General features: G+C 39.0%; 1 protein-coding gene across 1 annotated transcript; it reads right to left on the bottom strand.

Moving 5' to 3' along the window:
* Nucleotides 1-255: 255 nt before the first annotated feature.
* Nucleotides 256-7,287, bottom strand: RB195_012595 (uncharacterized protein; the record flags this gene model as incomplete). The annotated part of the gene is made up of 3 exons (XM_064202036.1): nucleotides 256-270; nucleotides 329-448; nucleotides 7,198-7,287. The coding sequence occupies 3 exons, from the start codon at nucleotides 7,285-7,287 to the stop codon at nucleotides 256-258; spliced, it is 225 nt and encodes a 74-aa protein (XP_064057917.1).
* Between the last annotated feature and the right edge of the window lie 6,113 nt (nucleotides 7,288-13,400).

The following is a 13,400-nucleotide window of genomic DNA, read 5'->3' as shown; positions in this document are numbered from 1 at the left end:
AGACATAGCGAGATCGTAACTGCTAACAAGCGGTTAGTGAAATTTGAACCATGGGTAGATCATGATCCGTTTGAATCCACTATACTAAAAGTACCTAATCTGCTATCGCAGTCAGTAACTATTTATAAAGATACTACAAATCCTCTTTTCCGCCAAAACACAACATGACTCTACTTCTATGCGTTCACTACAAGAAAAGTAAATGGTCGTACACTTCTAGAACTTTCTCCACCGAGCAGACAGCACGGCGTAGCATCAGTAATATTCGATCTGAAATTTACTTCACAATCTGCCTATTATCACATGATTCATACATCGATACACCAACCTTTCTTTTTTTGTGAAGTGAGATTGTGTATTCAATACTGTTTACATAGTTTCGCGGTCGAATCCTCAACCAAATGAGCACGTGAGTCTCGGTGAACGGGTAAATGTAGAGCCGAACACTCTAAAATGTATTCTGCTACAGCTTGAAAGGGATTCGCCCTACATGCTTGAAAGGGACAGCGATTCACCATAGGAGTGTGTTTATAGTAACCGACTGTGGTAGCGATCCGGTGGTACGCGTTCGGTATCGACTGTATGTGGTTAAACAAAAGTATGGTCGGGTCGGAACGACCTGAAGCCCGCTGCAGAAGCGTAAGCGACTGCGCTCAAAGTGATCCAATGGAGATAGCGGTAAGGATCGAGGTAGGACCATCGCGAACCGTAGCGATTAGTGATTCTTATTAGGGTGTGGTAATTTCTACGCGGTACTCCAAATAGGACCGGGCCCTCTGTGAAAATATCCGAAAATTTTCAGCATAAATGAGGTAAAGAGAGATGCCATGCTTTGAGATTAATCTTGCTGACGTGATATTAAACCATATTAGCCTTTTTGAATGTGATTAGAGAATATAAGATTATCTATGTAGAAGTTGTCGCTAGACAAACATTCCCTAGTACTCAAATTGCGTGACAACATACACTGCTCATTTTGTTCATGACAGAGATTAAACTCTCTAATTTCTCTACACCAAATTATTGTTGGAATAGGGAAGGCCCACAGTATGTAGGAAACAATTATACAAAATCTTTGAGCTTAGTGAAATAAAGAGGTCAAGAAATGATGTGCAAGTTACTCCTGTTGAAGGGAATCATGAGCTGAATTGATTTAAAGCAGCAGTTTTGATCATCTTTGTGAGAGATCACTTATGTCAATATTCGCACAGAAAACTAGCTCGTATTCCACTGGATGAGAATTCCTTTTTTGTCATAGTTCATCTTCTGTACAACTTGTTTTATTCGGATCATTTCATATGTGAACAATTAACTTTTCTACAGAATTGTTTATCCAGAAAGTGTTCCAGTGAATTTCTAAATAATCTAGTTGCTTTCATACAAGGGTGGAACACATTCATTGCTGCAACCAGTAACACTAAATTGCTCACTCTTCCTATTTCTTTTTGTTTTCACTGACATTTTCCACACTGTTTCATAGTTCATAGTGTGTTCTTCTTCGAAAAAGCTATCCTGGAATTCTGAGTTACCAAGTCTCTCTCGTCAGCAACCAAGGTCAGCAATTTCTTATTTGTGAATAGAATTCAACGACAAAGTAATTTTTTCAATGTCTGTATCTCTTGGTTTTTTTTTGCTGAACACATTCCATTTTCTGCAATATTGTCATAATGACAGGTCACATGGAGTGATATGAAATAATGACTGTGCATTACCACTGTCCAGATCGTGAATGTAGGGAACTAGGAGCACATTCTATGATATAATAATATTTCCCCTATTACAATCAGCTGAAAGTCACATTAAAACTCTGCTACTGAGAGAACTGGAACAAGTGACTGGTTCCGTGTGACTGTGATTCTTGTGGAACTAGTAACATACTCCCTAACCCGTAGCTGCGCACGGAACACTTTGTGTCCATCAGTTTTTATTATGTCGAAAATTATTGGTTGAATGCATTTTCTTTTACCACTTTGTCTGTACTGTAGTTGCAAACTCCAAATATTTTCTATCCTTCTAGCTCTGATATCTCCATCACATTTCTTCTGTAGTTAGTCCACCGAACAAGTGTATATAAGTTTTTTTCTAGGAAAATCCATTTTGAGAAAGATACATGATAAAATGTAAATGTTTCTCATGAATCAAAGTTGACAAATATTCTTTAAAATGCTTATGAAAGAGAAAATTAGGAATGTAAAACCAGAATCTAAGGTTCTAAGGTTTTTTTTTTATTGTCAACGACAAAGTAATTTTTTCAATGTCCGTGCACATAGAATGGGTAACTATACGACAGATAGTAACAACGGAATATATTTATTTTTAATTTTTCTTTTTTAAATTTTTAATTTACTTTTAATTTAATATTTTTAATCTATTATTTTTATTATTTTTATTTTTTTTGCGCAACAACGGAATATATTTATTTTTAATCATATAATTATGAATTACTATATTCATTTATAGCTCTCTATTAATGTTCGTTCTTTGCAGGATAAAATGGCCTTACTGTATGAACTATATTTTAAAGGTATTCAATTCTGCTAGAATTCCCTTTCGAACGGATTGGGGTCAGAAAAAAAAATTGTCGGAGCTATAGTGCAATTGCGCAGCTGCCCGTTGTATAAATAACTTCAAATGTCGAATGATATGTTCATCAAAAAGCGACGGAACCAAAAAAAGAGATGCGCTCAAATGATTGCCCCCTCTTTGGGTTGTTTGTCGAAAACGTGGGCACTCTTAGGAGTGATTTGCTAGCAACGCCGCAGTCTCAGTCTTATTAGTGGGGATATTCGCTTCAAATAACTGTAGGGAGGTGACGACATAAATGAAAATACTCTGCAGCAAAAACTCGACTGTAGAAATTTTTCTCGCGATCGTCTCGATTCTGTGACTATGAGTCTCTTCTCGAATTCGCAGTTTCCGCACCACCTTTAGGAAATACCACTTTCTAAACTTCATTGGAGTTTCCAATCCGCTAGGTAAATGGAATTTTCAGATACCTAGTTGAATCTAGACGAATTACCTACCATACCACCTTATTTACTCAGATACATTCCAGAGAAATAAAACTGTTCCAACTCTCTGGAGTTTCAGGGAACTTCAGTTAGGTCTGGTTTACATGTAACCTTAACAAAATGAGGCGTAGTTACACTCTGACTGTGAGAAGTGGTCAGATCTCAATCGATGGTTGGGTTCACCTCAGCACAGTCGACGGCAGCGGCGATCGAGATGCTGTGTTAAATATTTCTTGAGATCCCGACTTCGCGTGTATGTCTTGTTACGCTGCTACTTAACTTAATATGTCCACTAATCCTAGAACGAGTGCAGCTAAGATATTCTTGCTAGTTCTTCAGCTGTGGAATTCCTTTTGAGTGCAGTTTCGTTCCAATAGAATTTTTCGAAATTGTGCACGTGAAGTCATTTGTTCACGATAGGAGGGTTTCAACTCAATAGAAACATGATGGCTGGTTCAGTGGTTAAACGTATAAAATGAATCGGGAAAATATTCACAAATGTCGATTATACGCGACGTATGCAAAAGCAATAATTGGAACACAGGCGGGTCGCCCTTCGTAATACGATCCGGCAAGAAGAGGACATAAGGACAAAAACGTAAATCGTTATGTTCGGAATGTTCGGAACAGAAATAATTTCTGTTTTCATATCTTTTATCAACAACAACTCCCCTATTGTTATAATTTTACTTATAATTTGACCCGGGTAGACTTATTCTGATGGGAAGTTTCTGTTTCGTACCCGTGAATCTTTTAAGCGCATAAAGGCTGAATTAAGCTCGGTGACATAACAAGAGATTAGACATTTGCGACGGCTTCTAATCATGATGAAATCTATGGCAGCTGAATACAAGCAAAGTCATGCGGCGTTTCCCCCCCCCCCCCCTCCTGAGAACAAGCCCTAATAGCGCTGACTGGAACAGAAATGAACGAACGGTTCGGTCCCGCTATCGCAGTGAGGTCGCTTATGATGACGCTTCACTTGTGATTACCATTTTACTGTATTGTGCGGGCTTATTGTAAGCAACTGAATACATTGTATCCACGTCGTATTCACTAATTTCTCTGCTGTTAATGTATGATGAAATCCAGAACTGGAAAGCTCTCAAAACCCATATATTTGCTTCTCTTCATATCCCTTTTCGAATTCGTATATGGTCACAGTTCTAGTACTTCATCTGTATCTCTTATGAAGATCATACTGGTCATTTATTGTTCTACATGCGTTCTTTTAATACCGTCCCAGTATAGTATCGCCTGAGTTCTTCGTTGCTCCTCTCGAGTATGGTTACTATCACCTGCGATTCTCAGCCGTAGTGTGAGGCTCCTTCATCGATTTCTTGTTTCTCCCAACCGGCCTTAGTATGCTGTTCTCAGTCGCATAACTTCTCCTCGACTACCCTGTGAAAAAGTATTCTCTGCTGTCCTCGTCTTTTTGACTCCTTTTTTACTCATCCTTCATGTACATGTCATCACTTTTTGCAACTGAAAGGTTTTTCTCAAACCTTGACAAGGATTTTTGAACTTTATAGTGGGAACTAACTCGCACAGTAGATCATGATTCTGAATATGTTTGCGTTAGAAATGGATGCAGTTGGAGAAAGTTACCATGCAGCGAAGAGGAAAAAAAGGCGCAAAGTTGTAAACATTGGCCAATTTCATTACATTCCATTGTTGGTTGTTGTTATTGCGTGGCGTACAGTGCCGACCTGATTCTAAAAAAGCGTGAGAACTAGTATTAAAGGTATATATTGATCACGAATATGCCAGGAGGTGCGTATCGTTAGGTACCCGCAACCTCCGCGACAACCTATCCTTAGGGGAAACGACTGGTAACGGCTATCGTTAATTGCTCTGCGCAGCAGTGAATAACGTCACCAAAGCATTGCATTGCGTTCGCCTTACACCCCGCCCATTACATCGTTCATCTTCGGCCCTCATCGTCAGATGAAGTGCGAGACATGCCTCGCAGAAGCACGTTATCTCTGGTATTGCTTCCGTATCGGATATACGGAGTATCGATTGCTTACGTATACATACATGGAACGATCGCACACAAAATTCCAGAAGAAGAAAATAATTTAATGTAATAATAGTGTTTTATTTATGTAAAACAAATAAATCGAAAATTTTACAAACTACTGCTGTATCTTACATGGATTTAATAGTCTGTATAAGTACAAATATACATCTATATCTTCTATATAGTTTTTTCGGTCACAAATCTACATCTTTCAAAAAAACCAGGTTCTCGTTCCTACACCTTTTAACTTTTATTTTTGAACGTTTTCAATTTTCAGCTTCATTTATGTTTTCTGATGTTGTGTTTTTCTTGCAGAAATCTTCTACGTTCTTTCTTCATTTTTAGTATTTTCATTGTGTACGTCTTTTTCCACTTGCTACGTTGGTACCTGTTCGTTCTTTGAATCTTCCCAGAAGTTAACTCTATCACTTAACTGCAATACAAACACGACACATGGCCTTAGTGGCGTGGTGATGGATGGGCGTGGCCTAGCGATCACAGGTGGACTAAAATATGCCTACTCTGGCTTACCGACAGCCTCTTCTGCAGGCACTTTCGGGTGCTAGGGTACCTAACGACCTCCCCACCCATATGCCAGGATGTGTTATCGAAAGAGGATTAATCTCAAATGTTTTTATAAATGTCCTATTCTCCTTCTAATCTCAGCCGATCATTTATTACCTCTACTTGTCTTATATTATTAGAAAATTAAGGTCAATCATTTTTAGTCTCGTTAAAAATGGATGAAGTTGGAGGAAATAGCAATGCAACGATAAAAAAAAGACGCAAAATCGAGGAATACCTCTCTCTTGGATTCTATTACCTAAAAGCCTGAAATTGAAAGAGTTGCACGGGAAGGGATCCAATCTACTGTTTCCAAGTTGTAGGCATAGTTTTTTTTTTTCAAGTTTTCCAACTTCTCTTCGCAGCTCCTCGTCATGCGGTAGTTCCGATATCATGCGATGGATAAATGCGGAAGCTAGGGAACCCTCTTGTCTTATTTATAAATGACTCATTACTGGAAAGAAATCTAGTGGATCCCTGATGGATAAATATCTGGTTCAAGCAGTGGCTTGAGAACTAATTACTACTTGTTGAAATTAAGTGCTGGAAGTATCTTTGCATTAAAATGTGGGATCAAATATTAATTGACTCATTCAGTTCAATCAAGTATCATGTTGTGCTTATAATTTTCAGTAAATGTGAGGGTCTTGGAGACCATACCTTTATTGCTAATGTGTAGACTTCTCGAGCGTGGTCCACACATTCCCTGGCTACGAAATCTGTATGCAGTGTATAGTAGCAGCAATTAAATCATTGGTCACATCGCTTCAGACTGCTTTAAAGGTCCTTTGATATTATTGACATTCTGTTGTTATAAAGAAATATACCTGCTAAATCAAAGGATCGTCCATCTACACCCCAATCACTTCATCCTTCCATACCGTTCGATTATCTCAAATTTGGGCAATAAAACCGGTCAGAACTTAAGAATCTTCTTCAATTTATCAAACAGCGGGATAGAAGTAAGCCGACAAGATGTACGAAACAGGAAGAAGAGCAGTCAACTCAAGGTCAGCTGAGCAAACTGAAGGGTTCGAAGGAGGAGTTCAATGTACGCGAGGAAGTGCACAGCTGTTTACCGTGCGCGCAAGCGATAAGAGATTGGGTGACAGAGAGATACTCTCCGGTAAAGGGAATATTGACTCCCTGGGAAGCACCGACCTCGGGTCTTCCTCCATTGAGTGGATGGAACAAAATGAAACTTTGCTCGTAGCGTTCCCTTCTATCCTTATCCCTTCCTTGGTCCCTTTATCGATCTGCTGAGTTCTCCTCTGAATTTGCTCACGGATACATAGTAGTAAATGACGAAATTTTATGTTAGACGGTTTAGAAACTTCCTTTTATTTGTTAATTTCGAGGAGTGGCAGATGTGGCGCAATCGGTGAAAAGTTCGGCTGTTGCTGCACGGTCGATCCGTAGTTCTAATCTGTCATAACTCTAAGCAAAGTTTTCATCCGCATATGTAGGAATAATGCTGTGCACTTTATTTGTATAGTATTTTGAACGATTCTTTAAATTCTCCTGATTTCACTCCCTACTTTAGGAACGAATCTTCATACGACAATCGTGCTCTTTTGTAGGGTCGTTCCACATACATACTTCAATGGGATCATATACTGACACTGCCACCTTACGAGGTGGTAAGGATTTTTTGAGGTCACGACCTTTCAGGGCATGAGCATAAAGCATCTATCAAGGAAGATTAAATGATCAATGTTATTGGTTGCCGCATAATGAAGAACGCTATAGCTTTAAGGGATCGAATCTTCTGTGGAATAGCCGCTGAGCGGTTTTTTTTTTTCAAATGTCGGATTGCCTATGTTATGGAAATACACTTAGCTCTGTTTTTTTTAAACAGTATGTAGGCTTTCAGTTGGAAACAGTGATTCGGAATGGGATGTTTTTTCTTACACAGCTGGAGCTGATGGCTTCTGATTTCCAGATTTTGCTTCAAACCTTTCAAGCGATGCTCCGCCCCTCTTCTGTAACTTCTGAGTATAGTATAAACCGCTATTTGTTTGCTATAATAATGACGACGGGTACTTGCAGGAACATTTCTGCTTTAATATTCGGGAAATAATACTTTTTTTTAAATTTCTTGGAGTAAAGTATTGCTGATAGTGAACTAGATTTTTTTTTTGTGTTGATGGTGTTGCACTACTAGGATTCTAATCATAGAACGCTACATTTATGCAAAACCTAAACGGCAAACAAGGTCTTGAGTGGAATCTGTTATTTATTCGGCATAAGTTTTTCCGTGTGTTTTGCACGGACGTGAACTGAAACTTTGTGGTAATAAATAAAATATAATAAACAAATAAATAATGATGAATGAATATAAGTAATAATAAATAGATATAAATAAATAAAACTTAACAACATTCCAGAAATAAAGGAGTCCCGCTCTGCTCACAATACTGTAAAGTAGCCGTAAGATCCAGTAAAGAGACATTTGCACTATAGAGGACGAGTTACTGTGCAAAGGTGTTTCACGACTTTTCTCAGCTCAAAAATTTGTCTTCGTAAATGTTTGTGCAATTCGGATCAGAAAATTAGCAAAAAACATTATTTTTTTTTAGCAAAAAACCCGCGAATTCCGCATTATTCCTCACTCATAAAAGTACTCAAAACTTATTTCTGTTTCTTCGATTTCTCAGAAGAATGACGTGTCAGATTTTGAAGTGATTCTTTTACTTCTTTACCCAGGACCAGAATAACTGATCAAGATGGTTTGTTGCCATAGAATGAAGAGTGTTATACATTTTCGGAGCAGTGGTGTTCATTGCTGTTCTTATCTTTTAGCTATGTATGCTTTTTGCGTCTTTGTCAAAAATCATCCATAAATGTCTAAATCAATACTTTGATTTGATTACAATTACTGCTATTCACTAGTTAGACTACATACATCTTCGTAGTGAATGTTTACTAGATGAGAATCCACGCCACAAAAATCTCTACATATACTCGCATGATCAAACTGAAGAATATTTTTTTGCTCTATTGAGCATCACAGCTCTTATTTCTGTTTCTCCGATTTTTCCCTACGATGTGATCTTATCGTAACCGTCGTTTCTATGAATTTCTAGGTTTTTTTCATTTTTTTGGTTTTTTTTTCGAACTCTTATAGAATCCTTTTCTTGCTAAACTTCCCATTAATCCAATTCGTCTTTGTTGTGTTTAAGTAAACAAAGGGTGCTAGTGTAGTTTGTTTACTAAGGCAGGGCGCAATCGAACAGAAGCAAAAGAATTCGTAGTATTCGTTCCCAATGTTTTGACAGTTTAATTCAAAATTTATTTATTCGTACAGTACTGCACTTGCGACTCCTGCGGCCTTCTATAGAGATAAAATTCTGTCAACGTTATCTCAAACTGTCATTACTCTGAGATACAGGGACACAGTATTACTTCTCTGAGCAGTACGAAATTGGACTTCAGTGACTTCAGTGACATACTAATTCAGTGCTGTTCGAGTCGGTATTTGTCCGGCTGGTATCACTGTCTTCGCCCCATTGCTGTCCCTATGCTCTGTTCTGTTTCCACAATCATGGATCATACTTGGACGACGACGTAACATCCATCAAATAAATCCCTATCGTACACCCTAACTTCATCATTGTTGCTCGATTATTCCCGAAATTAGTGGCTCGGTGACTGACCTCTTGTCGGCAAAGCGTTCTCGACGCGGAACCGTCGAGAAAAGGGGCGTAGACGTAGTGGCGGCGGTCGGTCGCAGCAACCGTGTTAGTCGCTATTCTCCTTTTCGCTATCCCATTCCCTCATTCATTCAGAATTGTCCTGTTGTTCTTATCCACATTTCTATATATTCATCGTTTTCATGGAAAAATTTAAGTGCAGCTATCAGTATCCATGCACTTTTATCTGATGCGGAGACAACTTTTTTGTTTGCAGTGAAGCGTTGATAGAATGTGTCTGGCTGCCATATGGAGTCTGATTCGATTTAGGAGAGACAAATGTTCAAATTTATCAGTGAGGGGTCCAGCTGTGATGTGTATCACATTTAGTCGCTTTCTGGAACATTCGTCTGCACTTTGGCGCTCTATTTTCTGTATTGGATAGCGAAGAGCGCGCGTCCGTGATCCCGTTTCTAAGTGTTCTTTGGAGTAGCTAACGAAAGATTGCAAGTCTTAGCTGCCTTTTTTCTTCCTTTTTTTCAGAAAGTAGCTAGATTTTAACGTTGTGAAAGAGAGAGACATTCTGAAAACCATGAAGGAGAGATTTTGACTGTTTTCATAGAACCAATATATTGACCACATTAATTTATTCTAGTATTTTTTGGAAAGTCACCGAAATAAAGCTAGGACAAAGGGTAAATGTTGAGAATTCATCTACATAAATTGTAGAGTAGCTTCCAAAAATATAACAAAACATGGGAAAACTCATATTAATTAACTTTGCAATACAAACGGATATATTTGACATTTAATTTGGATAATAGGCCAGTATGAATGAAATATTGCAGAAAATCGGTATTGAGGTTTCCTTGTGCGTTAGAAAATCCCAAACGTCGTAACAAGCACAGTCGGCGCCAAATTTCTGCAACCGGCTGTCGGCGACACGCCTGGCGCACCCATTGATTTTCTGTGCTCGACAGAGGAACCCACTTTTCTCTGCCTCTCCCCAATCGAACGCGCGTAGCAAGCGTGCGTTTGAACAATTTCCTACTCATTATCAATTATGATCATGTCATCATGATTTTTCTTTCACCACAAATCCTAACCGCAAACTTTTCGTTCATTAAACTATCCACGAGCTAAGCGCTTAGGAAAATAGAGAAAATAATTTTTTTTAAAACTTATCCCAATAAGCATGTCACCGTCAAAATGTACTATAAAGTTATCAAGTGCTTAACTTTATTTGATTTATAAAAGAAAAAATCAAAAGCTTCTTTTTCCTTTTTTCCTCTATTTTTTCCCTCTATTCACCATGGAAGTTCACCACAACTTCGCTGCGACATGAAATGGAAGAACTACTGCACACAAGATGAAAGATTAGTGCAAATGCAGACGTTTTTGAAATACTAAAAAAATAGTTGTGAACCACGAAGTGTTCTGTTCTTATGGAAGGTGGTTCGACAACAGGTTCGCAGTCTCAGCCGTTTAGCAACGTCACATCACAAGAAAAGCAGGGAATCAACGCAAATACAAGATTTCGACAGCTAATTTCCAATCTTCAGGGTTTACGTTTCGAGTTGCTTGCATTTCCGGATTTCGACCATTTGGTCTTTGCAGATGGAAGCAGCCAGATATGCAAGGACTGCCTATTCTTCACCCCCTGTGTTGTTGTTTACAAACAGTGTAGGCAGTGGATGCTAGAACGATCGTGACAGATGTCTAATTATACTTAAGATTATACTGAGGTGCCGGACGTCTCCTAGCTTTCAAAGCGTTCGCTGTGGTTTAACGAATTAATGCACTAATTTGCTACGATCACGTCTCTCTTAACTTCGGTGAGAAGTGAATTACTGTTGATCCAAAGGGATAGAATCAGGTCAAAAGTTGTTCGATATGTGCACATCTCAGTTCTACTCAGATCTGTTCAGACTTCACTTTCGTTGCTAAAGATTCTCACTCTTACCTACAGTTTAGATACATATGAACATCATATTTGTTTACACCGTAACTCGAAGCACAACAAACAAACTGCAGAAACAGAAAAAAACGACTACCACGCAAGCCAAAAGTATATGGTGGGTGTACATTCGCGCAGTCAGAGTAACGTGCGGGCTGGAAATGATGCAAAGCCTCGGTATCGATTGGAAACGATCTCTTCCCGGGCACTGCACGTCCATTGGTCGCTCCACTGGATATCGAGATCGTTTGATTTCTCGATACTCCCTCTTCTTTTTTACTCGTGCAACCCTCTAGCGAAGTAGTTCTCCAGAAGTAGTTCTCCATTTACTTGAAATACAATAAATCGTGCTCCTGTTTCCAATCCAAACCTCTTTAATTTGCTTTGGCACAGGGACTCCCTCCTTATGGCGCAGTTGATTGTGTGTTTTAGCTCGGGACGTGACCTGCACTCTACTGTTCTGGTAAGCACCTTGTGAATTCTTCTACTCGTGAAATCCATCACTGAACCATTATTAAATAGGCTGTAAGGGTTAGCTATACGTTGACTTTTAATGAAGGCGTTATCATATGTCTAGCCAACCAGATGTCGTATGCTTATATTTACGTACGGGTCGAGTGTAACGCATTGATAAGAGGTTCCAATGTGTCTGCACGATGGATGGTTCTGCACCCCCTAAGACCAATAATGCACTCATTCCTCTAAATTGAAGTCGAATGGGAGGGCGTACCCCAAGAGGATTAATCAACGCTAAACACCTTATCCGTTTATGAATAAGTCGACTCATTATTGATTTGTTATTACCAGATTTGTGGTTATAGGTGCGCTCCAGGATGTTTAGCAACTACTATTCATCAATATATTGCAAAAACAGTGTTTGTTGCTTGTTCGTTATGTAAGTGAAGTACTCACGTGCGAAAAGGAGGGAAGAATAACTGCTCCGGGTAGTATTTGCACGCTGTTCGCTTCGTGTTTTTTCTGGAGGGCGTTTTTCTGTTTTTACAAAACCCATTGCACCTAAATCTAAGTCTGAACTACTCGATTTTTCATATTCATTTCACTTTAGCTGAATACAGTTGAGCATCTATTTCTGGAAACGACAACGTTATGCAGGGTGAAATACAGTCGGGGGTGGAGGAGGGGTCACTCAGTGGCGCTCTTATTTTTGAAGTGAATAAGTGAATAACTAAATCGGTCGGAGCCCTAAGGCCTAAACATTAGTCTTGGAGAATCTATGAAATGTAAGCTAAAGTTAAGAGAAGAGAGTGGGATAGAGCTCTTAGATGTGAAGAGCTTCTAGAAGGGCGCCTCTGAGTGCCTCCCACTCCCAACTACATTTTTCCGTTTATGCTAGTTGTTAAAGGTAGCGTATCTCGAGATTTTCGATGTTTGGATCTCTCGTAGACAGTAGAGTTTGGAGTGTAGTTTATGAGTATGACATCACGCTTAATTTCCTCTATTCCACCAATAAATTGTAAGTGAAGTTTTATATCTAACTGCTGTCCGCTTCTTTCTAAATCTGGCAAGAACGGACAATTATGACGTCGTTCACCCTCTTCACACCACCACACAAATGCCCTTTTTATACGCTCCCTCCCAACGTGAAACATGTTCTGCTGATTGGCCACGCAGGATCGTCCACCTCACCAAACGTTCCTTGTTTCTCTCCGAATAAATGAATATAAAAACAGGCATTTCTGTTTAGTTATTTGTATCTGCGTTCGGATATAAATAGTGTGCTAAATTCAGAATTATTCGGATTATTTACTATACTTCTGGAAAACTCCACATCACATCTGTTTTTCATTTCTATCTAAAGAGAGTGATTCGTCTACATGTGTTTTGATAACCGCTCAAGTCAGGGCTGATATCAGTTCTTGACCATGAGTTTTTTCTTTTCTTTCAAATAAAAAAAAAAACTAGGTTGGTTTCCGTAAAAATTCGCTGAACATTTTAATCCATGAACACCCTGAACATCTAGGGTACTCCATCAAACTAAACTATTGACCCATTCTTATATTCCTACACCATCCATTATGGATTCTATGCATCTGTTTGTTGACAACGAAATGATATCGAGTACGTTGACTGAGGCGTGCATTGATTTCGAAGCTCACGCTAACTTCCGCTTCGCACTTTCGTGCATTGATTTCAGTGTACGTGACTTCATTAACCCGGAAGTGCCACAAATTTTTGCGAGGTCTTTCCAGTTC

Source organism: Necator americanus, chromosome V (genome assembly GCF_031761385.1).
Source record: "Necator americanus strain Aroian chromosome V, whole genome shotgun sequence".
Classification (NCBI taxonomy): domain Eukaryota; kingdom Metazoa; phylum Nematoda; class Chromadorea; order Rhabditida; family Ancylostomatidae; genus Necator; species Necator americanus.
Note: the sequence above shows the minus strand (reverse complement) of the source record. Positions and strands in the feature narration are given on the sequence as shown.